Here is a 25,979-nt window from a genome sequence, read left to right as displayed (position 1 = left end):
AGAGAGAGAGAGAGAGAGAGAGAGAGAGAGAGAGAGAGAGAGATTGCGACAATAAGAGCCAGACAAAATATTTTTTGAGAGTCTCTGGGATTGTGCTGAGGGAGAATCGTTGCGAAGAAAGAATCACTGTCGGTACAGAAGCATAGATTTTGGATAGTGGAAAGGTACGAAAAATCGTCGAAAGATACTCGAGAGAGATTTAGGAAAGGCGTTTTTGAGTAATTCTCGAGCGATTGAAGGTTTAAAGAATTTCATTAATTTACAAAGCGTCGCATCTTGTACATCTGAAATTGCGAAATGAATTCGTGCGACTTTTCAAAAGGCACAGGAATCTTTGAATAACATCATATATGAAGATTTTCATATATCTGCGTAAAATATTCTTATGACTTTTTTGGCATCTCAACGCCAAATATATCTCAGTAAATTTCTGCAAAGAATTTAGAAGAAATGTTTTTGATAATTGTACATTATGATAATCAATCCTCCGAACCGAATACGAATAAAATTGATACACTCAATATAGAAAGAATACTACACTCTAAAGATTTATCGCATTCCTTCGCTAAAAATTCCACTGAACAAAATTCCTAAACTGCTAAAAATATCCAAACAAAAAATTTGACGAAATAAAAAAATAAACACATTCAGAGGGATACGCATAAAGCTTTTCTCTGAGTGAGGGAAAAACTCGACGCTTCTCTCCAAACGGTACAATTTCTTTCGTATTTTTTTCAACGATTACACAGTGTCCTCGTTTCAGCACTTAGGAGGTTCGTTCGTGTTAGCTGCACTTTCATGAACTTTCCGCGCTCACGACAAGGCAAATACTCCGGATTACATAGGATTATAATTGAAATTTATCGTATACTTGAGAGAAAAATGTGAAACGAAGAATACAGGTTAACACTGCGCAGCTGGCACGAACAGAGCCGAGGTGTTCGTCGAGTCCTTTCTATCTACTTTCGGCGAACGAACGAACGGACAGACGAAGGAAAGGCGGTGCAGTAGTAAGCGACTGGTCCAAGTACGGCTGCTCCAACGAGGGTCGGAGATCTGTCAGCTTCTGGCTCGTCTCGGAGAACAGCTGATTCAGCCTAATCGAGCGTCGGTGAAATGCCAGTCTGTTCGAATTCTGCAAAACAAACGCGCGATGAGTGTTAGCGAGGTGTCCGAGCGGCCGCCAGGACGGTAAATAAAGAACCACGCATGTGGAAAAATCAATGAGGGTGCAACGTGAGGAGCGTATCGCGCGAAATTGCCGAGACTGCCGAGACGCGGCCGACGATTACGGTACGTGAGTATACGTCGCTATCCGACGATATCCGCGAGAAATCTTTTTAACCGGGTCAAATGTTAACAGAATACGCGAGAGAGCATCGCCGCCAGGTTATGTTGCGCGACGTCTGTACGGCCGTAACGTCACACGCACGCCACGACCGTAGGCGAGTGCGTGTGCGCGCGGCACAATAACAGAGAGGCGACGTGGGTCCACCGAGATGTTGACATTAGACGAGACCGAACACGAGAACATGCCGAAGAAGGCCGGGAAGAGTCGGGAGGAGAAGAAGAGCAAGGCTGAGAAACGGAACAGGCGTGCTGCCAGCAGCGGGCGTAAGCTGAGGAGCAGCTTAGCTCATCCTCCTCACAAGATCAAATCCGAGGAGGAGGAAGCGACCATGCAGCTCTCGTATCATGAGAAGGACCCTATAGCTTCCAGTGTCTCCAAGGAGATCAAAGTGGAAGCCCCTTCGTCCAATGAGGACGAGTATATAATACTGTCTCACTTGGAGTCCCTCAAGGACGCCGAACTGAACGCAGAGGAGCAATGTATGCAAAAGATCTCCAAGAGTCGACTCAGGCAGAAGCGTCTCAACAAGATGATACTGCTAAGAAAATGTGCTGCTAATCGCAACAATCTGCCAACGGTGAAGACTGAGGACGAGTCCCATGAGAACACCTCCTTTGAGGAAGATGGTCGTGTCCCTAATATTGAAAATCATATATATGAGAATGATGTGGAGGAGCAGCAGATGGATGCCAAGGTTAAGCGGGAAAAGATCAAATGGTCAAAGAAATTGCATCCGCTGTCTCTTTATTACACAGACAGGAGCAAGCCTTACCTGAAGTGTCCCGCGTGCGGTGCTATGTTTTTCTGCTCAAACACGTATCAGAGGCACTTGCTCTCGCACATGCAGAAAACTGTTACGTGTGCGACCGAGAATTACGTATGCAATTTTTGCGACTATACGCATACAGAGCCTGGTATGCTGTTCGCTCACTTGGCCAAGCATCAAAACCAGTGTGAGGCCTGTAACGAGAGCCTGCTGCGCAAGGATAACTTCGAGAAGCACTGGTACCAGTGCTCCTTGGCGTTCAGCCTGAAACGCGATCATCACGGTAAATTCGTATGCACGATATGCGAATTGGTGTTCGACCTCCTGGCTCAATTGGAGAAACATTGGTTCAAGCATACCTGTAAGAAGCAGAAGTCCTACCAGTGCAATGAGTGCAACGGTCTCTATGAGACCATGGAGACCCTGAAGAATCACAAGTGTCTCAAGTGTCCGGTCTGCGGCGAGGTCTATGAGAGCCTGCACCGGCTGAAGATTCACACAATGTGGATGAAGCATTACTTGAAGTGTCCCATCTGCTCTTACGAGTTCATCCTCTCCACGGACCACGAGAAGCACTTGTCCTTACACAGAAAGGTGTACCAGCCGATGAAGGATTATATGCACTGTCTGCGCGCGGCCGACGGTAAAACCTTTCAGTGCAATCTCTGCGACAAAATATTCTACGCCTTACCGGCCCTCCTGTCACATCTCACTGAGGAGCACGACGTGAAGACCGTGAAGACGGAAGAGACTGACACGGAAGACAATTTCGAGCTGAAGGGAGACATTATCGACATAGTGGTGGTTCCTGACTTCAAAGATTCTGTCAGCTATTCTGACAGCTGTAGCGACACGAACCCGTTGCAGCAGGACACCGATGTGGAGGATCAGGCAGACTACGAGCTCAAGTCGTGAAAATGAAAAACAACAACTTTCATTGTGAGCCGTTGTTAGCAGCTTTTACTGTCACAACCACACAGGCGTATTCTCATCAAATATTGATACTCAACATAAACTGAACTATCAAAATATGAGACAACAATTGCAAGTGCCGCCATTACGAAGCAGTAGACCAGAAGCAATTTATCTGGAAACGCTATTTTTCAAGGTGCATCATTTTGCTTCGAGATTTTTGATATCGATTTATATGAACCGAGACGATCGTGTTGATTTGAAGTACAGAAACGTGCTGTATTCTCCCTTCATCTTTTTCGTTAAGCAAAATATATATCGAGACAAGAGGGTAACGATAATTAAACGCTATATTAGCAATCCTAAAGTAGATATTAACAAAACGGATAGCTGCTGTGAGGCGATCGGAATAGCAGATATTTTCGGACGAACCTAAGTCTCTCTCTCTCTCTTTCTCACTCTCTTTCTTCCTATACATCTATTTAATACGCGCTGGCGAGCGACCATTTCTCACACTGCATTCTCTTTTTCTTTTCTCTCACATAAGATGGAGACGCACTTTGTGAAACATCGTCGCTCGCGGGCACATGTTAAACACCGTTTTTTTACAGCTCCGTTCTTCACTACTTACACAGAATAAATACAAGTTATATTTGTAACATAAATACATTCCGCTATCATACGCGATGCGCTCCTCTTAAGCGGATTCTACTTGTTTGAAAAATTCTTGCATCACAGTTGTAATTAATTTCTGTGTAAAGATATAGACAGATCACATGTTAGGTTTTGAACCTCATATAATATGTATATATTACCTATGTATCGCGACACATATAGTTTATATAACTTGTTATTTCTTCGTTTTTATAATTATTCCTACGTTGGAATATTATAAAAAGCGATATTCCGAGCTATCAGTCCTGCTGTAGCCTGATCATGACGTCTCGCTACGTTAATTAGCTTCGTTGATTTTATAATAAATTCGTATCCGAATCTGCTATTTCCTAGAATCTAAATCGCATATTGCGCGCGCGCGCTCCCGACGAACTTACCGTTCTCGTGATCGCATGAAGTTACGTTTGGTAGCAGCATAAGAAACACGGAGCTAAACACGATGCATTTATAACGTATGGTTAAATATCGAAAACACCTCGCAGGTTATACATCATTATTATTATTATATTTACGCGGATTTCTCATTCGCATCCGCTCTCGTGTATCGGGGGAGGAGATATTTTGCAGCGTGCGCTCGTATGTATAAGTCTAATGTCGTAGGCCTACGGTACTATACTTTACATCGGCTCTGTTATGTATTCGTTTTGAAAAATAAACGTTCATTAGCAATAATATTCTCCTTTGATACACACACACCACATATACGCATGCACACATACATACATATACACGCGCACACACAGATACACATATGCAAACGGAGAGAGACACGCCACTTTATATCGCATATATATCGAGAGCAGCGAGAAAAGTAGCACCCTCGAGTCTTTTATAGTTCAGAAATTAGAGCTCATGAACCGGCGTGTAATTCGGCGTGTAATTCGGCGTGTAATACCGGCGTGTAATAGCACAAATTTTTCTCATCCTAAAGATATCCTGACGACATCCTATGTCTTAAGGATATCCATAGGATATCTATAGAATATCATGTGCTGCCTGGGTATAACTCGATTAAGAGGAACGGATGCGAAGAAGTTGCGTCTGAAAGCTTTTATGCCACGAAAATGAAAATCACGATATTTACTGAGCACGCAATTATTGTACAATTACATTGTATAGCTCTTGTGTACCCCTATATGTATAACCGCCCCCCGGCGCGTCCGTAACTCTTTCTCCCTCTGCCTTAGTATTTTTCAATACGTCTTTTGTTAAGAAATCTCGCACCAAGTGCGCTACGCGTGAGTAGCAAGGCCGAATATTGAAGCTACTCGTCTAATTGAGAGAACGTTAAAAAAAAATCTTATCTCTTTTGACAACGCCCATACCCCGTTTGTAGTACCTAACCGTTGATTCAATCGACAGCCGTGAAATCCATTGTATACGGAAAACGTTGTTACTTTTTGATATTCATACGTCGCGCACGTCGTTAGCGCACGTAGCGTAGAGTTGCGTATTCAATAGGCAATAAGTATATATATGCTTTATTGTATAATTCGTCCGCTTCAATATTTACTTTTATACTCAAAATCGTCTTTCAGAGAATATTGTAAAAATAAAATTGGTTTTTCTCTCGAGATTCATTTTCAGTCAGTAGATTGATGTATGCCCGACTTCCTCATCGAAACGCAGCTGCAAGTCGTCTGCTCAGGCTTTGATCCACTGTTCCACATATTCGAGGGCGCCCAGAAGAATCTTCTTCTCCGTGACTCTCAATTGAACCGCCATCTTCTTCACATGCGGCAACGTGGTCTCTAAGAGCTCCAGATCCTCCTGCGAAGAGAGAAAGAGAAAAAGATTCGTTAACGATGTGTTACTCGGCAGGGCAAGCCGGCTACGGGGTTTCACTTTCACCTTCAGCGTGGTCGGGTAATTAGCAATCAGCAGTTGCAGCCTAGTCAGCAGAAATTTCCTGACGTTCTCCTCGACGACGGTCTCTAACGCGCAGTCCATGTGCTTCAGATCGAACACCTTGTCCGAACGTAGCCAATGCGCCAGTTCCGCTTTTCGCATGCTGAACACTCGTAGGAAGGCTAGCAGCATATCGGAGATGGGCTCCGTGCCCGGTTTTAGCAAGAACTCCCCCACTGACGGTAAATCCAGTTTACTCAAGAGTTCCGTTCGCTCCTTCTGAAGGGAATCCGCTTTGCTAATGCCGAGGCGAAGCTTGAAGCCATCCTGCAAATTATAATGTCTTTGCAACTCTCTACAGACTGCCACATCGAAATTCATGTACTCGCTCTCAGATTGCTCGATCGATTTATTCGTGGTGAAAATATAATTGGAGGATTTACCACGACGGTGAATCCATTCACTCTTTAAGAACTGTATTAACAGTCGTTATTTGAAACTCCTCTCAAGTGAAATAGATTTTAATTTAGTGTTAGATGAAAGTTTTTCAGTCGAATCACGATTACAGGTACAATGTTACATACAGTTCAACTGAAATATTTGAATCTATCTTTGAATAAAAATTCACCTCACATAAGTTTTAGGTGACAATTATTAATACGAATCATGGAGGTGTAAGAAATAATAGGAGGGACTGTAAAGCTTTTTAGATAATGAGGGTAAGTATGGTAAGTGATTGGTTGACCACAGTAACATGGCGTTTTGTACTTTATTGTCGCGCTTTGGTAGACTATACCAACAATATGGCGCATACTGTTTCCCTCTTACGTCTGATTAGACAGGCCAAGGGGGGAATTCCTCCCTCCTGTTATTTCTTACCTCCATGATACGAATCTAAGACTTTGGTAAACTTAACTTTATGAAAAAAACTATTAAAATAATTATTAGGGAAGTTAAAAAAGAAATTTTCGAGCACACACTTGATCGTTGTCCATGTAAACGAAGCCCGAGTGCACGAAGAAGTCGGAATTCGTCCTCGGACCGTAACTAATGAATATTTGTTCCCCTTTCTGGAAGTTTCTCAGCGCATAGCACTCGCAGCGATCTGTCGTCGCGTTGAAGTCCGTCGTGATCTGCAAGTCGGAGACAAGAATGCATTAATCGTCCGCGCGCTCGCCCGCCTCATTATCCCGTGCAAAATGAGACTCACCTTGCCGTTCTCGTGATTGCACATATCCCACATCGGGATTAAAGCGTGGATCATGCGCGAGCCGTCCGGACTCGGCACCAGATTCTGCCTCGTCATCACCGTGGAAACTGCCCAACTGAAAAATTCATTGAACGTTATTAGTTACGAGTTACACAGCTGGTGAATTGTTCGGCTTCTTTGTTCTCTGCCCCATCTCGTCGGTAATAAATCACTTTCAGTGATTCGTCAGCAATTGTTTTTTTTTAATTTTTCTCAGCACCGCGATATGAAAATTATTAATATTCATATATACTTAAAAGCGAAATGTTGCGTAATCTTTTGAAATTATTTCTTGAAGCAGAAATAAAGTTAGGATGAAAAAATCCGTATTTTTATAAATTATCTTAAAAAACATAATCTTTTATTTTATTATATTATGTAATAAATAATTTTAGATTTCTTATGTAAAATGAAATGATTATGTTTTTATGTCGTTATAATTTTACGAAACCATACATATGTTGTAATCTTTGATCTTCTGCCATCCTTTGCATATATTGTTCCATCAAAATATAACAACATAAAAATATAGCCGCTTTATTTTACCTGAAAAAATCCGAAATTATTTATTAGCTCACACTGAGAGAAAAAAAATATTTGAAAATTTCATGGAATATGCAGTTTATTATATTAAATTTATTATGTTAAATAATACAAAAAAATAATATAATAAACTTCATATATATTTTAGAAATAAATTTTCAAGTATTTTTTCTCAGTGCGATATATTGAAGGAAAGTTATCATTGCGCACAGGAAACTGCGTGATAACGAATGTTACACCAATACGATTGACACAATCGGTAGTCGAGAGTTCTATCTGAAGTTCTAATTAACGAAACATTAAAACTGAGAAAGCTTAGCCCGAGGATCCGATGTAAAACAGCCGATACCGAATCCGAGAGCGTAGTGAAATCTGGCGGCTATCAAAAGGCCGTTACGACAAACGTGTGCATTCGCATCAATCTACGGAGCGTGGAGTCGACTTTCGCCTTCAAGGAGATCCAGGAAGAACATTGTTAGCTCGCTGTGGACGACCGCCTGCTTTTCGGAACACAAGAACTTGACCTAGAATTCCGGAAATGAACGCACAAGAAGATTCATTGCCGCGTCGCTGTCGTCGTCGTTGTCGTTGTCGTCGTCGTCGTCGTCATCGTCGTCGTCGTTATCGTCGTCGTCGTCGTTGTTGTTGTTGGTGGTATCGGAGGCGGACTTTCTCTCTCTCTATCCGGAGAAACGCGCTTCTCACCGCCACCACACGCTCGTCCACGTGAGAGGATCGCGTGTTACTCTCGTTCGCCGAGATTTCATCGTCCGTACGTACAAGATCCACTCACGTACGTTATCGAGGGTCCGGTTGTTGCGTGATCGAGGGCTCTTCCTCTTAGAACTAATTAATTCCAGTAAACTGTGCCAAGCTAATAACGCATGATCGCTCGTCGTTGTTGGCTGAACAAATGCAGTACGTTTCTCTGCGGCCTTCACTGTTAAATCTAAATTAGACAACTCACAATTTGGAACAGCAGAACCGACAGACGGGTGTCGCGACAATTTCGCTACGCGAGACTTCCCACAGACGACTTTGCGAGTGACAATAAGTTTTTTTAGATCTGATTTTTCAACAATAGCTTAAACTTAGATTTATGTTTAAAATCTGTTCAAATATGTCAAATATATTGTTAGAATTTAAACTTAGATCTACGTTTAAACTACTATTAAAAAATCGCTCTTTAAATATATAATAAATTGTTTGTAACGAAGATTTAAGCTCATGAAAATGCAAATTTTTTTTCCATTCAAACATCGCTTCCAATTCAAGAAACGGTTCAGTGAAGAAGTCGCACAGTTTCGCCCTTCGAATGTTTTTTAATTTAGCGTTGTAGAAAATCACATTTTCACGAAGGATCATGCTGTTTGCGTTATTTTTTTTCTTCCAACATGGAACCGCAATCGGAATAACGCGAGTGTAATAATTACGCGAAACGACAGACGCGCGATTCCACCTCGCGTGGAACGTTTTCGCCTTTAGAGCGTCCGCGCAATCAATATAGTATCATTATTAATGTAAAACGCCGACGATACGCTAATGTTACCTCGCATACTCGAGGTTTCTCAGTCGATGTACCCAGGTATCCTCGAGGATTTCCGATCGCACGAAGGTCTCTCTCGCGAATTTATTACAATCGCATGAAAGTTCGGGCTTGTGTGAAAGTTCGACGGCGGCGGCTACGGCGGAGGCGCGTCGTCTCTCGTTTGCGAAGCGACGCGGCTCTTCACGAGTTCCTCGGCTCACGAGCGAGGTATCAGCGAGCGAGGGATATCGTCGAGAGCGGCGAAGCGCGTTCTCCCCTTGGTGTTTTCGCTCGGGAGAGCCATTTTCCTCGACCACGCGCTGCGGCTCTGCATCTGCATGCGCGTATGTGCGCGTGCATGTGCATGTGTCGTCGCATGCTGCGAGAGCGATCACGCGTGTCTTTTCGCGCGCGCTACCCGCTCACTGCATTCAGCAACGTAACATACCGTAACCGTACCGATGATTAATGACAATCGAGCACCGGTAACAACATGATTCCCGCGCATATTTTCAGTGCACACGCGTTTCCTTTTCTCTTTACCCCGAGAGAAAATCTAACGCCCGTATCAATTGTTATTACTCGAAATTTGTCTCGACTGTGAGATACTCCGACTCGAATTCAGAGCTAGATGAAAGTTTTTCAATTGAATCACGCGATTACAGATATAAATGTCACATACGTTATGTAATTCAATTAAAGAATTTGAATCTAATTCTGAATAAAAATCTGAGTATCTCACGTAGGACAAGTTTCGAGTAACGACTATTAATAGCAGCCTAAGAAAGAAAGAATCGTTTCTATCACTCGCGGTTTTTCCCTCGGTTCTCCTCTCTGTCTTGTGTAACGGTGCAGCGCTGTTTTTTTAGCATGTATAATTTATGGAAATTTATCGGATACATAGACATTTCGCGAAGTACGTGGGAGACGATGTGGCAGCGAGAATACAATTACAATAATCTTAACTGATGTAAATATTACGTGCGCTCGAGTCCTCTAACGAGAAGTTCTTAACGCGCACATAAGTATACGCATTTCTCATAATACAACAAAGTCTCTGTTATGGCGTGTAATATAGTTAACCGGGACAGGAACATATTACGCGGGTGTCTGCATTAGAAATCTCGAATCGCCGACGCAGCATCTCACAATTATCATTAATCATTGCGAGTGCAATGCACACGTACGATATCCGCGGTGTCATTCGCGCATCGATAACAAATGTAATCGTAGAATATTAAAAAGAAGTAAAATCCAAAGTAAAATAAATCCAACTGAAACGCATCGAATTGCACACGCAAATATTACTATACTTAACTTTGTGATCACACACAAGATTATCTCAGATATTGTTTACCTGAACAGGCGTTTGCAAAAGGCGCTGATCTTTTATGAAAGACTCATGACTTATGATTCAAGATCTACGAGTCTTTGATAAAAAAATTAGCATCTCTCGCGGACACCTGGTTGGGTAAACGCAAGATGAGGAATAACGATGAGGTGAAGATGATATCTCGTAACGAGACCCCGCGAGAACGAAAGAGAGGAGCAGCAGTCGAAGTCTCTCGACTTTCGACATCGCGCAATAGCACAAAACGCGGGAACGATTCGCCGCCATTGAAATGTAATAAGAAATCCTCCGATAAAAGAGAGTTTCATCATCCGGCACATCATTACAGTTCCTCTGCGAAGACGCGGATTGGAAAGTATCGCTCGGCCGCTCGCGCGCTAATATCATCCTTGTGGGTTAAGAGAACATGAAGTTTCATTAGAGGCACGCGGTAACTAAGGCGATCGCTATTATCTTCAGCATGAAACGAGCAGCTCAAGTAACGTGTCCGAGGTCGGTTGTAAGGACCCTTCGTCGTCACGGCACGGCACGACGTGCTCTTCTTATCGCGTAGAAAGTGCGCATAGAGAGGAGATCTCACGATCTCCGATTCATCGCACGACCTTCCCACGTGTGCTCGACTCCATCTCTGTGTACACAGCAACTGTGTACAACATAGTAAAGCTTATTTTACGATTTACGAGAATCGACGACGAACTTCGACACGCGCAATTGAAAAAACGAGGAGGCCTAACGCAGGTAAGATTCCGGAGAGTCGGAGATCAGGCCGTTGAAGAACTGAAATTCTATTTTCGGACGGGAAACCGACGGGTTCTCCGAGAGTAGCGTAGAGTTTAGCGTGCAGAGTTAGCGCGAATCGCACATGGAAGGAAAACTCGGTTTACTCTCTAAAACTCTTGAAGTGGGATCTCACTCAAAATAAGTGCAAAGTGGCGAGTAAGTATTTTCATTCGTGGCGACAGTGAAGATACTGCCACTCGAAATCACAAGAGTGAATGTCTCACTCAAGCTAAGAGTAGATTCTGACTCTAAATGAACGAATATTTCAATCGATTCGAGTGAATATGTTCCTGAATATGTGACGATGTTGGATGTGATGTAATGGTGATGTAGTGGATACATCGTATTCACTAAATATGAAAGTCGGTTCACTCAAAGAAATTTAAAGAGTGTGTAATTGATTTTCTGTCGTCAAAGGACCACGAGCGAACACTCAGTTATAGGAACGATTCTTTCTTTGCCGGAAGTTCCTATTTAGTCAGCAGTTCTCAGTTGTCTCAACCTAATTTTCACGCAATAAAATGCTCAGAAGAACGTCCTCTGTCACGACAACAGCGATATCGTTCTCGTTACCGAGTTTTCGTCTGATCCCCATCCTGTCGCGCGAATTGAGATTCTCTTTTCCGCGCAAGAGGCCGCCTGAGACGGACTTAACGAGCTTAGCGGTCGGCTCTCGATGTCTATCTGCACCCCGGTGAATCGCAGAAGAATCGCGTCGTCATTACCGTCCCTCATCATCATCCTCATCGTTATGTCGTCGTCGTCGTTTTCCCGCCGTTCATTAGCGGCGAATTCGCGACACTCGACCGTGCCGTCGCGTCTGATCTCATTCGACCGCCGTGATGTGCAAATTCCCCGCGATGTTACGAGTAACCGTGTTATAACGCGCGTAATGCCGTATAATCGATACGAGAGTTGCAGTTTCCGACGAGAAACAACGGATTCGCGTGCGAGTGCACTCCTCGAGAAGCGGCGGTTCTCGCTGTCGGTCGATCTTCCCGATCACTTCGGCGTTTCTCCGAACGTTTCTCTATACGATGCACGCTCCGGGCGAAACACGTCGGCGCTTCCCAATCTGGATAGTAATTACAATAATAAACGCTGATTGCTTCCGCAAAGAAAAGACTCGCGTTCGACCGAGCTGGTGATCCGTGCGCAGGCCGCGGTTTGCCGGATTCGTCTTCGGCGCGACTCAACGGTTGCGGAGAGAACATCTCGTCGAGAGAGGAGCAGCGGCGGTATTTAATGGCAGTGGTAGTAGTAGTAGAAGACTCGCGCTGGAGACTACTCCTCTCTCGAGTTTCACCGACTTACTTAGGAGCGCGCGCGGAGAAAAGCGACGTCAGTCGGCGCAGGACCGATTTGCCGTGAGCGCAAGAGCGCGTCTCGCCGCCGTTCACGTGGTTAGGAACTCGTGCGCGCGAAAGTTGATACCGCCGTCGAGCGACGAGAAGCTGGCTGCTCTTTCGCCAGATCGAAAATGGAATACGACGCATCGGATCGGGACGCACGTCTCGCGCGGTAACCCGACAGGGAAAAGCCCTCGCGGGAATACGCGAGAGAAACTGACGAAGCGACGACGGGGTGAAAGGAAGTGCAAGAGTCACGTCGAGGGTTGCGAACGGGACGATTCCTCGATTATCCTTCGCAGGTTCCGTGCTCTTTTCGTTAAGTCCGCTGGTATTATCGACGCAAAAGTGACACACGGTGGACTGAAAGAGATCGACTCGCACCAGATATGATGAATTAAGAGCGCGGATTATTAATTGCAGATAATCCGAATGTTTTAAGAAATACAGTGCGAGGAATAGAGAAAATCGCGAGATCGCTTTCTCGTACTGACATAATTGCGGCGTGACTCGGTGATCCATATAATTCGAGATATCTCAATTCGACGGGCCGTTCGTTCGCCTGCATGGTTCTTGAGAGAATTCTGCGTCTGTGCAACAGGAAGAACGTGATCTTCGTTATTCTGTGCGCCGCGGTGATCTACGTGCACCTGCTCGGCGCGGACGAGGAGATAAAGTGTCGTGGACGAGGAGTGCGGTGTCGTGAGGACGAGGAGGCATCGAGGTTCCTGATCGCGCTGCAACTATGCGGAAGGCGGTCTCCGTGCTCGCGTTGATCGCACTCGCGTGTGACTTCTTCTCGCGCGATGTTCTGGTCCACGGCGATCTCGCCGGAAAGCCGGAAACTGCGGGACGAAGCGATAGTTATGAGCATCATCAGGTGAGGATCGCGGCTTCTCGCTCTGGCGATCACGAGCGAAGCTACGCGAGGAATTCTCGGATACCTCAAACCGATGATAAATATATGTATATCATGCGCGTACGTGATTCGAAGTCGTTTCGTTGGGGGATAAATTAAAGAATTAACAGGATCCGGTTTCTCTAAAAAAAATAATAATAAAAAGAGAAGAACAGAAAACAAAAAGAAAAAGAAGAGCAGAAAGAAAAAAGACAAAAATTGTAAATTTTTCTTTTAGAGACTGACCGTTCGCAAAATTATTAGAAATCGACTTCTAAGAGAAAAATATAAAAAACGAGAAAAAAAATAAAGAAAGGTAAAAAAACAAAAGATTAGAAAGAAATAGAAACAGAAAGGAAAAAAAAAAATGTCTAAATTTTTCTTATAGAAATTGATCTCTGCTGAAAAATAAAATTTGAAATTAATTAAAAATTAGCAGAGATCGGTTTCTAAATGGAAAATATAAAACAGTAGAAAAAATAAAAAGAGCGGAAAGAAAAAGTAAAAATAAATAGACAAATAGGAAAAAAAGAATGTGCAAATCTTTCTTTTAGAAATTGATATCTGCTGAACAACAAAATTTGTGATCAATTCACGCTGCAATGTTTGTTTCTAATTAATATCTATTGCGAGAACTTGTTAATTGCGTCGAGTTTCTCGACACTCCATTAGAAACAATGTAATAGTGTTAGAAAAGAGCAGATTAAACGTTCGCATTATCCAAGATTTCGCGGACATAATTAGCGCGTCGGGATTTTTCGAAGGAACATTTCACGGCTCGATAGGATTAATGATCATATTAGCGAGCCGAAAGTAGTTCGCCCTCGGCTCTTTCAACCGGTTGTAGTGATTTTTTCATCGCTAAAACCGGTGAGTTGCAAAACACTGTGACATTTCTAGAAATACCGCGAGCATATTCGTCACACGCGGTGCCTCCGAAAGATACAAGATTGGCCGCACGAATGTGCGGAACCGATATCCCGACCTCTCTCGCTTGCGAAATGATCGTGACGTTCGCGGGTGACAGGTCCAACTAAGTTACGCCGTAATTGCTTTCATCAGGCGTCATTAAACTCAAGTAGATTCAACTTGAGTGCAGGATATTAAGAATTTCTCTTGATTTAGCCTTCTCTCGTGTCCGTGGCGGAGCCAAAATTCAGCGAAACCTTCTCTCCGCGAGTCCTTCTGTCGCAGCCCTCATTAATTTCGAACTTGATTGCCACAATTGGATTTAATTTTTCACCTCTCGAAATGAATCATGTAAATTCAACTTGAGCACGTGATATTCAGAATTTCTCCTGATCCAGTTTTTTTCTCGAATCGTGGCGGAACCAAAATTCGGCGAAGCGTCTTCGCGAATCGCATCGCAGTCTTCGTTAATTTCGAACTTAATTGCCACAATTGATATTAATTTTTCCCTCGCAACTCGACATGAACTTGACATCGAACTCTCTCTATCTATCTACATCTCTCTATTCTGATCTACTCTCTTTCTCCCTTCCTCGATTTACTTCCATCGTTTATGATTCAGAATAAATGCGCAATTCCTGAACGCCTTGGCGCACACATTCCTCTGTAGTTTTTTCTGCAACTGCCGTCATACTGTTTCTAAACGCACGCATACACGAGATATTGCAGTCGGCGTCTGAAATTGTTCCGTCGAAACGCTTTTCCTCCGGGAATTTTTCGTCGATGCGCTTGGCCGCGAGATCGACACAGCGTCACGACGAGAAAACTTGCGTGGCGACGCGGCGCGTAAACTACAAGAGAAAGAGAAAGCTGGTACCGCTCGCGGAAAGTTCGAGACTTTATGAACGTTTTGTCGCGTATTTCGTACGCCGCTAATATCCGAGTCGAGATGTCGAGAACCACGAAAAACGATGAAACTGCCCCGCGCGAAACAGCATGCGTATATTCGTCAGAATGTAAGAGCGCAGCTGTGTAAGAATGTAAGAGAACACTAACGGCGGTTTCGTAGTGATAGATAAAATACAGGACATGTATTGTTAAATCCATCGGCCTAAATCCAACGACTCGTATCACGGCGAATATAATAATAACTAATCAATGATAACGACGATGAAAAGTGAATTCGCATGAGATGTGCGCCGAATTTTCGCGCGAAGCGATTTCCGTTGATTCGCGTGGGAACAATCGCGAACAACTTCCCACGTGGATGGCGAATACGCAGGAGAGATTGAACCGTGGAAAATGGGATCGTGAAACGCGCGCGCGGGGGAGTGAAGGAGCGAGCGAGCGAACGAGCGAATGCAGGCGAGCGCGATCTTTTTCACGGCGAGAAAGCGAAGTGAAAATCATTCGCGAAAGCACGGAACACGCGGCGCATCGCCGCGGCTTTGTTTTATTAATGAAGTTACGAAATGCTTTAATAACGATAACGACCCAATTGGACCCGAACGTCCCTTACGAAACGCCGCGATGGCTCCCGCTTATGATTGGACTCGTTCGGCGTCGCTCGCGTGATTGTCTAATACGCCGCTACTTTAACAACGTAACGAAGTATTTCGAAGTGTAACGAGGGCTCCATAGCCGCGGAGTCGAATAATCGTTGTGGGGGAGAAAATTGAAGGCCAACGCTGGCCACACGCAAGCGACGTTGTAATGAAAACGAAAAGCGGCGAGACTGCTATTTGCGAAATCAGTGAACCGTCTGCAAGGATTTCGTCTGTGTGTGTGGACAATTGTACTGTGTACTCTTCGAATTTCTTGGAGTAGAGTCTCACTCAAAACGAGTCAAAAGTGGCAGTATTTTCATTCGAAGTTATAGTGAAAATACTGCCACTCAAAATCGCAATTCTAATTCCATATTCTGATTCCATGAGTGAATGTATTCCTGTAACAGTGGGTTACATCAGATCTCTTCAATTTCGTGTGAAAATATTTACTAGATTCCATTTTTGAGTGAAGAATTTAATCTTCACTGAAAGAAAAAATATTTATCGGTGATTACGAGTACTTATATTGAAAAATTTAGATTTAAGTAAATTTTATTATCCGCCGAACAAATATTTTTATTTAAACAAAAATTAAATTAAAAAGCCTCTAAAGAGATATACAATCAAGAGAAAATTTAAGAGCCAATAGGAGCCTAACACAGACGTAATATTTAATCAGATAAGTGAAAAACTTTGTGACTTATATAGGCTTTTTATTGATCCTCAAGTCTTCTCTTGGTTATTTCTTATTTTATCTCTCGGTATATATGAGTGAAAAATCACTTGATGGCTGTTCTACTTTTCGAGTAAAATTTCACTCCAAGAAATTTACAGAGCAACAGTTCACTTCGTATCGTGTGTAGGAAAGAATACAAAGAACATGAGGATAACTCGAACGCCGAATTTGTCGGGATGGGTTCGCGCATTTCACAAAGAGGAGAACGGAAAGTCCTCACGCGAAGAATCGCTCGCTCGTTCTCACACACACACACACATATACACGCGCGCGCGCGCGTCCGGTTTGCGAAAGTAAAAGCGAGAAATCGCCGAATCTCCTCGCCTTCGGCGCACCGCACGCAGAGGAAGATCCCCCGGCGAATAATCGAGAGATATCCGCGCGAGAGATCCGAGTGCTCGCGATGCGTACTTCCGCGACGCACCTCGCGATCCGTGAAAACCCGCGGAGATGATGGCGCGCTGCTCGCGCCGATAACCGCGAATTTTCCCGCGGGATATCGCATGTGATGACCGCGATTCATGCAAATATCCCGTGACAGTGTTTGCGGACTACGCGATCATCTGGATACTTTCTATCGTCACGGTCGTTGGCCTTTTACTATTATTCGCATGCCTCGTTTAACAGCGATTCGCCACGTGATTCGCGACGAATCGGAATTTGCCGAAGTTTGAGTTTCATATCCTCATGAACGACTCCAACAAGTAGCGAGCGTCGCGCTCGACTTGCTGTCGTAAAACTCGCGGAGCAATAGATTAAATAATTACACGAATGTATGAGCATGAAGTATCGTTGAGTTGATCGAGCGCGATATACTATAAGAAACAATGTAATCTTACGTAAATCTAATTCGTCTTACATAAATAATAAATATTATTTTACAAAAGATAATTTATACCATGGAAAATTAATAACTACCTTCACATTCAGTTATATCGTATAATAATTACGAATACACGAAAGAAATTATTTGCTTTGGAGCAACAAAAAATATGCAATCACGATTATATATAACGTCGACGTAATATTCTTCCGTGTTTTATATAAAAAAATACTTTATACGAAAAGAGATATTTTATATAAAAATATAAATAATTGAAATACTTTCCCAATCGGTATCGGCAATAATATTCTCGTAAATTCTACGAGAATACAAGAGCAAGGCATCATTTAAAAAATGATGATACATTTACACATTCATACATCGCTTATAATAGTCGACTAAACACAGCTGGTTCTGCCTTCTTCCAGAAGGACGCACGCGACCAGTTCGACGACGCTGAAGTACCGCGAAGAGTCGTGGAGGATCGGGAACGAGGACCGAACGAGCCCGTAGGGAAATGGAGGAGCAACGGCGAGGCACTCGAGCCGAAGTGGCGCGATGGCGATTCCGTGCCTCTGTTGCCCTTCTCTCACTACCGGTCATACTCGAGGGACGACGAGGTCGACGACGTCGAGCAGGACTCGCCCGAGGCGGCTCGTCGACCGCTCAAGTATCGCTACGCCGCCAACCAGAATCGTGCCCGAGGGAGAAGACTTCCGTTTGCGGATGAAGATGACTACGAGCCGATGTATCGCGGTCGCGACCACAACGACCCTGACGAGGACTATCCGCGCAAGAGACGTCGTCCGCTGAAGAACCCGAACGACTCGGTGCTTCTCTACGAGGAGACGATCGAGAATGCGGCGAGCAACGATGGAAAACGCGGCCGCAACACTGTTGGCGATCCGCCCAAAGACGGCGAAAAGGAAGCCACCTCGGCGAGGTACCACGAGGCTTTCCAGGCTCGTCCGAACGAGTATGAGCATGAATTCAGCGATGAGGAATACCTGAGGCCTCGCCCGAGGAAGAGGCGGCCACCGCAGAACTACGAGTTCGCTTTAGTGAACGAGGCTTCCTCCGAGGTAAACGAAGAGGTCACAGGTACTACGCAACCTCCGACGCACTTGAAGGATCAATCGATTGCACAACCGTCAGACAACGCACGCCGCTCGGGGAACGCATTCGAACTGAAGACGCTGCTGAAAATGCAACAGGAGGAGGGTTCGAGCCTGTCGGAGATTTTGCAACGCAGGAATCTGACACTGAGCGATCTGCTGAAGGGAAAGGCCGATGTAATCAATGCCCTGAAGTCGAGGATTGCCGACGAGTCCGACGAGTATATCGAGGAGATGTCGAGGGTGATGTCCAACTCGCTGATGAAGCTCGCTGCCACAGTGTCACCGCCATGGAGGTCCACGCAGGCGTCCACGTCGACGTCCGAAGCTATTACGACCAAGTCTGCAACTTCAAGTATCCCGAATGACACGGGATTCAAAATAACAGTCGTCCCAGATAACATCTCGACGAAGAGTTACGACGAGGTGGCTTCAAATGCCACGAGCAACACGACGGAGGAGGAACCGCAGAGTGCTGAGAGGATGACGCAACGACAAACCGTGCACGACTCCTCGTGGCCAAAATTGACCACTCCCCCGAGTCTCTCAATCACTACATCGACGTCATTGCCTGTGGTTAACTCCATGGAATACTTCCTGAACGATGACGGCAACGCGGGATCGACGAGCGACCGCAGCGCAAAGTTTGAGAACCTCGACGAGGACGAGATCATGGAGTTCTCAGATTTCACGGACTTCAAGAAGGCGAAGAGCTCGATGACACCAGCTTGGCCGAGCGAAAAGAACACGCCACAACAATCGTCGGCGAGAGAAACGGGAGAACCTCGTGACTTCGAATCCACCTTGAGCATCGAACAGATTCTCAATCCCACGGAACGCATAGAATTGACGAAAGACTGCGGCGACCAAGGCGACGACGTCGAGGAATCCGATGACAAAGAGGCGAGTCAAGACAACGTCCAATCGATCTCTATCAGCGGACCCTTCGCGGAGGACTACAACGCGTTCCTCGAGGCCGAATATCAAAACGACGCTGCGCTGCGCTTCGGCGAAGACGACGGCAAACGAAACACCGTGAAAGCCGACGATGACGTGAACAAGAACACCGCGAATTCGGAGACGAACAAGAAACGAATCGCTGACGAAAAGGATGAATTACACGATAAGAATCATTCGAGCGAGTATCACCGCGTAAGTCGACCAGAGAAAAACGGCGATCGCGCGTTGGAGAACCATCGGATCGAGTCGAACAATAGGCGCTACGAGGAGGTCGTCTCCGAGATCGAGCCAGAGGCGCGAGCGGAGATCTTCGAGTTGTTCGCGTCTGGGTCAGCCGGCAAGCGGCTGGAACGATTGCTCAAGTCGCGAAACATGAGCGTAGAGGAGCTAATCGCGCTACGTCAGCGAGGCTCCAGCAAGGTTCATCTGACGGAGGTGTCGCGGCTGCGAGTACCTGAGTCGAAGAATCTTCAGACCTCGGAGACCTTCAGTCCGAACAACAGAGATATCGTCATATCAGTAGCGTCGTCGAAAGGTTCTAACGAACCTCTAAACCTCGCGGATACGAAGAAGGAAGACGCGAGGGGAGAGAACGCAGAGATTTCAACGAGCAGAGTGAAGCAGGATATCGTGAGCTATCTGCACAACCCATTCTTCGATAAGGACGCGGAGAACACGTCGATGTCGAGGTTGTTGAATCTCGTGGAGCGCGACAGAAACGCGTCGAGGAAAGCGACATTCGCGGACAACGAGGCGAGAGATGACGACGAGCTGGAAGACTCCCGTCGGACGGTGCAGATCGTCGACCTGTTGACAACCTTCGGCACCGTGCCTTTCGCGAAGGAAGTGCAGCGACAGTTCGAGTCCAACTTCGGCGGTGGCGAGGAACATGTGTTGGAGACGAGACCTACCGTGAGCAACGACCACGCGAACATAGTGTTGATCAACGAGGAGGAGGAGACGATCGTTCGATCGAACAACTCTGCGAACGAGTTCCGCTCTGGATACGTCAAGGAGATCACGCGAGAGAACCCAAACACCGTCAACATCAGAACCGTGTACGACGACGAAATAGTGAATAGTGCGAACGACAAGAGCGTCGTCGGTGAAGAGAAGAAGACCTTGTCGAAGGTGAAGCCGAGCATAATCGCGAGTGGTGCGATTCTGGGCGTGACGATCGTCGTATTCCTGGCGATCTTTATCGTCTGCCGGATACGGCAGAAGCAGAAGTACATCTATCGGAACACGTTCTCGCGAGCGGTGTTCCAGGGCCCGGTGTTGGCCGCGAGGAAACTCTCGAATTCCAGCAGTCTCAGCACCGTGATGGTCAACGTCGTCGCCACGTCGACGACCAAAAGACCTGAGCGAATGGAAGCACAGGAAGCTGCGGATGAATTCGATGGCAAGAGCGACATAGACAACGACTCGTTGGACGCGAACGACAGCTGGGAGACGATACCGGATTACGCGAAGTGATACACGGCTCGATACGAGTTCACCTGACTTTAAATCGATCATTACGCGCCGCTAGGTACCGACAGAACAAGCTGCATTCTCGAGCTCCCACGTATAGGATAAGCTATATTTATTTATATACATACGTTTATATTGTAAGCGCTGTATTTTATATAAAAGTGTAAATCTTATATTCGAGATGGTTTCGTAACTGCCCATCCTCACGTGTGCCTATTTCTACCAACATCAACCTGAATCTGAATAATTAAACCTAAGTCTAAATTCTAGGGTCGTTTTCTCAATAATAGTTTGAACATAGATTTCAGTTTAAATTCTGCTATAACAATGTATTTGATGCGCGTCTGAACAACGTTTAAACTTGAATATAAGTTTAAACTACTATAGTTGCGTACTAGACGCTCTGGTTGGAGAGCGAGCGCCGGTTGCTAGATGTCAAAAGGGCGTCGGACACCGAGAAGTGACGCGGGGTGAGTATAGGTAAATCCGGCAGGGCTTTTCACCCTCGGCGATGGAGCGAGAGCAACTTGCCCGCTCGCGGTGCGAACGCGCGGATGTAGTAGTTGATCAAACCGGTGAACGACGGCTCTGAACGGAGCGGGATCCGTGAAACGTGAGGATGGGCGTAACGCCGCGAGCCGCTAGAGTCACGGATGCTTAAGCCTATCAAGATGGCTTCCGCCGGTTCCTCCGCTGAGCAGACGTAGATGTGAACGCGGCCGTATAGGAGCGACTGCTCACTCTGACGACTAAGTCTCCTGGTTGACTTAGTTTGGTATGCACGCGATACTAGGAGAACGACCCTGGTCGCTCTGGTACGCCCCAATGGCGATAGCGTGTGTCATGAGGACACGATACTATTAAGGCCGGTAAGTAATCGGCCGAAGGAAGATGCTTCCGTGGAAGACAAAACCGAAAGGAGAGAAAATACCGACCGCAAGATCCGATTCGTGGCACACACGGCGCACGATTAGAGCGCTCGACAATACTGCTCTTGTCGAGGGTGCGCGCGATATCTGTATTCCGGGAGATATCGCGAAGGGAAGCCTCCACCGTTTTGGAAACTCCGAGAAGATCCGTAATGGTCGCGCGAATCCTCTCAAACGCCGATCGTATAGAGAGAAGTCGTGGAGTAACCTGATTCTTCGCGCGAGGAATGCCAACGTGTCTCAGACACTCTAAAGGCAATAACCCAACATGCTTACGCACTCTAAAGGGCCGTGGAGAATATTATCCAAAAGAATACCTCGTTGAGAAAAGACCTGATGCGTACCGGCAATCAGAAGGCCAATGAGCACACTACTTCTATACCGCCCGTGCTACCAGAGCGGTCTGGCCGTGCCTGTGCCGCGGCCGCTCTAATATAGCGTCCGCAAGCAGAATTTACTCGCGGGTTCGCCTCGCGCAGTCAGGCGTGCCGCCTCGCGGTACGCGCCGCGAGTCACGGCGAGACCGGGTAGCGCGGTCGACGGCGAAAGAATCGCCCCTAGCGCGAGGCAACGCGGCTCTGGCGCCGAATCTCGGCGGCCGTCGATCCCACCGGCGTTGCTCGTCGGAACACTACGGTGGGCTACGCCCGATCCGCAACTATTAAGAAAAAAAAATCGGCCCTTAAGTTTCAAATTTAAATTCAAGCTTAAATTCTGTTCTAACAATGTATTTAATGTGTTTGAACAGAATTTAAACTTAAATCTAAGTTCAAACTACTATTAAAAGATCAGTTCTAAGTCTTTGTCTGAAGAGAATTTAAATTCAGGTTAAAGTTTAATCGACATTGGTGGGAACGGCACAGTGGAAATTAGACAATTCGCAATAACTCACCAGTATCTCTCATAGGTGAAGGCATCCCTGACTACTGCAGAAACGGCGTTATTATTGCTCTGGAACACTCTACTGAAGTAAGAGTACTGTCTCGCGATGTTCCGACATTGTTTCAACGCAGACTCTGCACAAACACAATAAATTTATTAGTACAAAAGCCGCGACTTCTTTCTTGCGTATGAAAATTCAGTGAAATGCTAGCAGATTGTGTTGAAATTAAATACCATTATTTTCAGACTCAAGTTAGCTATCAGCTTTCGCTCATGTACCTGCAAAATGATGCACGAACAAGCAAGTAGAAACTAGTAGGTAAACTTCGAGGTAAAAGAAAATGAAGCAAGCTTTGCGAGTGATCCTACCGCTTACCTAATGTGGGGCTGCCTTTAAGTTCGATCATGTCAGTAGCCTTCATGTATAAAACTGTAGCGTAACTGTTGGGAAGCATGTCCAAGTAAGGCTTCCATTTGGAGTTCTCTTTGTGCCTTTCTATGAGGAGCGCTATCGCCAGTGCCACTTGTGGCATATGCTGCACCAGCGGATCATTCTGTAGAATGGCCAATTCTGGAGCAGCAGTGTATGTGCTGAAGATGAGCGTCCTTGGTATCTCTAAGATCAGTTGGTTCTCGGCAAAGTCAGTCTCTGCCTTTAGTCCCAGCTCGTAACCTGGGAATTCTGCAATGCTCACACCGTCCACACGTGCCCCGTTCTCTTTGAGCCAGTTCATGAAGTGACCAATCCCCTGGGATCGCTCAGACGATTCCGTCTTCATCTCCTCTAGACGTTTAACCTTCAGGAGAACTTCCGATATATCCAAGTAATTGTTCCATAGTTGCGTCATATATGCTGGATTACTACTCACTGCAAATACAATAAGAGAAACAGTATAAATAATTCTCATCAGCAAAGAATAGATTGCATCACAGAATAGATGAGACGTGCTGCAGGATATCCCTGCTTAAAATGATGGATACAAAATGATAAGAATTAAGGATACATTATATGGAGTAACAAGATATATTGTATACATAAAGTAATAAAATATATTACGTTCAGTTTAAAATTTAATATTTCATATATCAATCATTGTTGACTCACATTTATTTAGATTGAAATTCTAAATCTTATGTAATGTTATTTTGTATTCATCAGTTTAATTAGGGATACCAAATCCTTGACACACATTTCCATTTTATTTCAAACAGTACTTCTGATTTTTAAGAGACTCAAAGATATCTAAAAGAAGTGGGGCATACCTAATATCTTTAAGACGTTAATCTTAAAGTTACCCCTTGTCCACAACCTTGCTTTAATTCTTAAACTGTAAGAAATTGACCAACCACAATTAATTATTTTAAAAATAATGAACTGTGGTCGGTCAATTTTTTACAGCTTAAGAATTAAAGCAAGGTTGTGGACAAGGGATTTGACGTTAATCTTAAAGTTAATCTTTAAAAGTTTATCTTATTTCAGTCTATTCCTGAAAAGAACTGAACTTCATCGTTTATTCCCCAGATAACAGAAACTTCTATAAAACGTCTTTGAGACATCTTAAAGAGAGATCTTAAAAAGACATTCTATTTTTTTCAGATGTCTTTTTTGAGCGTTTTTAAGATGTCTTTTAGAAATTTCTGCTACCTGAGCTGTTTCTCATCAACATCGCCACACAGTGCTTGTTCCCTACGTGTCACGCGACAAAGTCCGGCGAAGGAGGACTACGAGGTTTCTCGTACTGCGCCATAGAAGCACGCGGTGCAAAAAGAAGTCTTGCGGTACTCACGATGGAAGAGTTTCTCGCACAAGGCATTGAGCTCGTTCCTCTTGGCCGCGGATATGTGCCTCTGCTGCGTTGAACCGTGTTGTTTACCTTTGGACGATGCGTGAGCCTTCTTTCTGCCCATTTTTGTCTACTATCTCACGGCACTCACGTGGCTCGCCTTCGCATTCAGATGCATTATAATGCGTAACACGCGCCTACGATCGGCAAGAATAAACACACCGCTTTTCGTTGCAACCAAAATAGCACGTACAGGCCGGCCGTCGTCGAAACGCGGGGTACATAACCTCAAAAGCGCTCGCGAACCGTGGCGGCCTATGCCGTGTGTATGCGTACATCGCGGACTCGTTGGCTTTCCGCCGCCCGCACTTTATTGATTTTCAATTTCTGTCAGGGGTCACCTACTTTCGCGATTACGTCTAACTTTGCCACTGGATCATATTCGATGAGTTCCCTCTCCCCTTTTCCAAATCGCAGTTGATGACTGCCGACGAACTTGAAATTTCTGCGCTATAAATTTCAAATTTTTGAATACAAATTAACGCGTTTATCACGCGAAGAATTTGTAACGATCAGATACAATGTCTGGTTGGAAGGAATATAAGCAGTCATCAAAAGTTTATAATTATTACCCATTTTTACATGTAATACCAATCAATGAATATTCAACATTATTACTTGGTTATACATTGTAATAAACAACCAAGTAATAAGTTTATCATATATATTCTACACGATTACCACCAAAAATTTCGTTATGTGCTGCTCCACAACGAAAAACATTTGCAACTTTAATAACTGCATAAAAATGGTTCCATTGCACCAAGTGCACATGGAATTGATACACGAATGATAAAATCGACTATTTTTACACAGTTGATCTATGCGTATATAAACGGTTTTTCTATTTTTTCTTTTCTTACTACAAAAAAGTCAAATTACAATTTATAAAAGCTGGTTACTTTCTATGATCGAGTTAATACGAGACTATCAGGTTATTTATCATTTCCTTTTGACATACATATATATATATATATATATATATATATATATATATATATATATATAACATGTAACATGTATCTATTTTAAATCCCGTCTATTTTACTAGACGTTCGTGTAATTAATTATATGTATTAAAACATCAAGATTAATTTCTTTCTGTATTTCTTAGAGTTCGTTCTAAGAGATTGAGGACTGAAAATTTTACATTCTTCAAGAAATTTATCGGATCTGACGGTCTTAATATCTAACGTCGGTCTCATGTGGGAATCGATACATCACACATGTATGACGTTCTCGCGTACATTTCTTGCAATATTGAGTAATCTCAATTTTATTCATACTTCAGCTTACAGCCAAGAAATAGGGATTTGGTTTACAATTCGTACCTTAACTCATACATCCTTCTCACGCATACGTCCATGCCATCGTTCCTCTCTGTCTAATACTATCTAAGTTTTTGTAATAGTATAGGCAGCAGTTAAAAGACACAAATCTCATGTGCATGTATACATCACTTACTCTTGCTTAGCTTTCTGCTGCCTGCATTTCATTGAATTTTAATCTCT

At 44.6% G+C, this 25,979-nt stretch overlaps 3 protein-coding genes across 4 annotated transcripts; 2 read left to right on the top strand and 1 right to left on the bottom strand.

Annotated features, from left to right (window-relative positions):
• Positions 1 to 11: 11 nt before the first annotated feature.
• On the top strand, positions 12 to 5,278 carry LOC116851750 (zinc finger protein 680-like). 2 transcript variants are annotated; one of them, XM_032831483.1, is made up of 3 exons: positions 12 to 164; positions 764 to 1,293; positions 1,364 to 5,278. In XM_032831483.1, exon 3 carries the CDS (start codon positions 1,500 to 1,502, stop codon positions 3,030 to 3,032), a length of 1,533 nt encoding a protein of 510 aa, XP_032687374.1. In that variant the 5' UTR covers positions 12 to 164; positions 764 to 1,293; positions 1,364 to 1,499; the 3' UTR covers positions 3,033 to 5,278. The 2 variants fall into 2 exon arrangements, with proteins under 2 accessions (XP_032687374.1, XP_032687375.1); XM_032831484.1 differs by having other exon boundaries at positions 88 to 164; positions 918 to 1,293.
• LOC116851751 (actin-histidine N-methyltransferase) lies at positions 3,284 to 24,895 on the bottom strand. Its single transcript, XM_032831485.1, has 7 exons — positions 24,412 to 24,895; positions 23,001 to 23,492; positions 22,635 to 22,758; positions 6,763 to 6,877; positions 6,533 to 6,685; positions 5,556 to 5,879; positions 3,284 to 5,474 (listed from the first exon to the last, which is right to left on the bottom strand). The coding sequence occupies exons 1-7, from the start codon at positions 24,530 to 24,532 to the stop codon at positions 5,349 to 5,351; spliced, it is 1,455 nt and encodes a 484-aa protein (XP_032687376.1). The 5' UTR covers positions 24,533 to 24,895; the 3' UTR covers positions 3,284 to 5,348.
• On the top strand, positions 12,335 to 22,711 carry LOC116851747. Its single transcript, XM_032831481.1, has 2 exons — positions 12,335 to 13,232; positions 17,694 to 22,711. Exons 1-2 carry the CDS (start codon positions 13,098 to 13,100, stop codon positions 20,814 to 20,816), a joined length of 3,258 nt encoding a protein of 1,085 aa, XP_032687372.1. The 5' UTR covers positions 12,335 to 13,097; the 3' UTR covers positions 20,817 to 22,711.
• Positions 24,896 to 25,979: the final 1,084 nt, after the last annotated feature.

The sequence above is a fragment of the Odontomachus brunneus genome, unplaced genomic scaffold (genome assembly GCF_010583005.1).
Source record: "Odontomachus brunneus isolate Ranch 3 - 2012 unplaced genomic scaffold, Obru_v1 Obru_scaffold_188, whole genome shotgun sequence".
Lineage (NCBI taxonomy): Eukaryota > Metazoa > Arthropoda > Insecta > Hymenoptera > Formicidae > Odontomachus > Odontomachus brunneus.
This window is presented reverse-complemented; position numbering and strand designations above follow the sequence as displayed.

Excerpts from the sequence above, each read along its gene's own strand:
- LOC116851750 (XM_032831483.1), top strand. The coding sequence starts at position 1,500 with ATGTTGACATTAGACGAGACCGAACACGAGAACATGCCGAAGAAGGCC.
- LOC116851747 (XM_032831481.1), top strand. The coding sequence starts at position 13,098 with ATGCGGAAGGCGGTCTCCGTGCTCGCGTTGATCGCACTCGCGTGTGAC. Across the intron at positions 13,233-17,693 it reads ATAGTTATGAGCATCATCAG|AAGGACGCACGCGACCAGTT; the intron begins GTGAGGATCGCG and ends GCCTTCTTCCAG.
- LOC116851751 (XM_032831485.1), bottom strand. The coding sequence starts at position 24,532 with ATGGGCAGAAAGAAGGCTCACGCATCGTCCAAAGGTAAACAACACGGT. Across the intron at positions 6,878-22,634 it reads TTCACCTATGAGAGATACTG|TTGGGCAGTTTCCACGGTGA; the intron begins GTGAGTTATTGC and ends TGAATTTTTCAG. Across the intron at positions 5,475-5,555 it reads ATTACCCGACCACGCTGAAG|GAGGATCTGGAGCTCTTAGA; the intron begins GTGAAAGTGAAA and ends CTCTCTTCGCAG.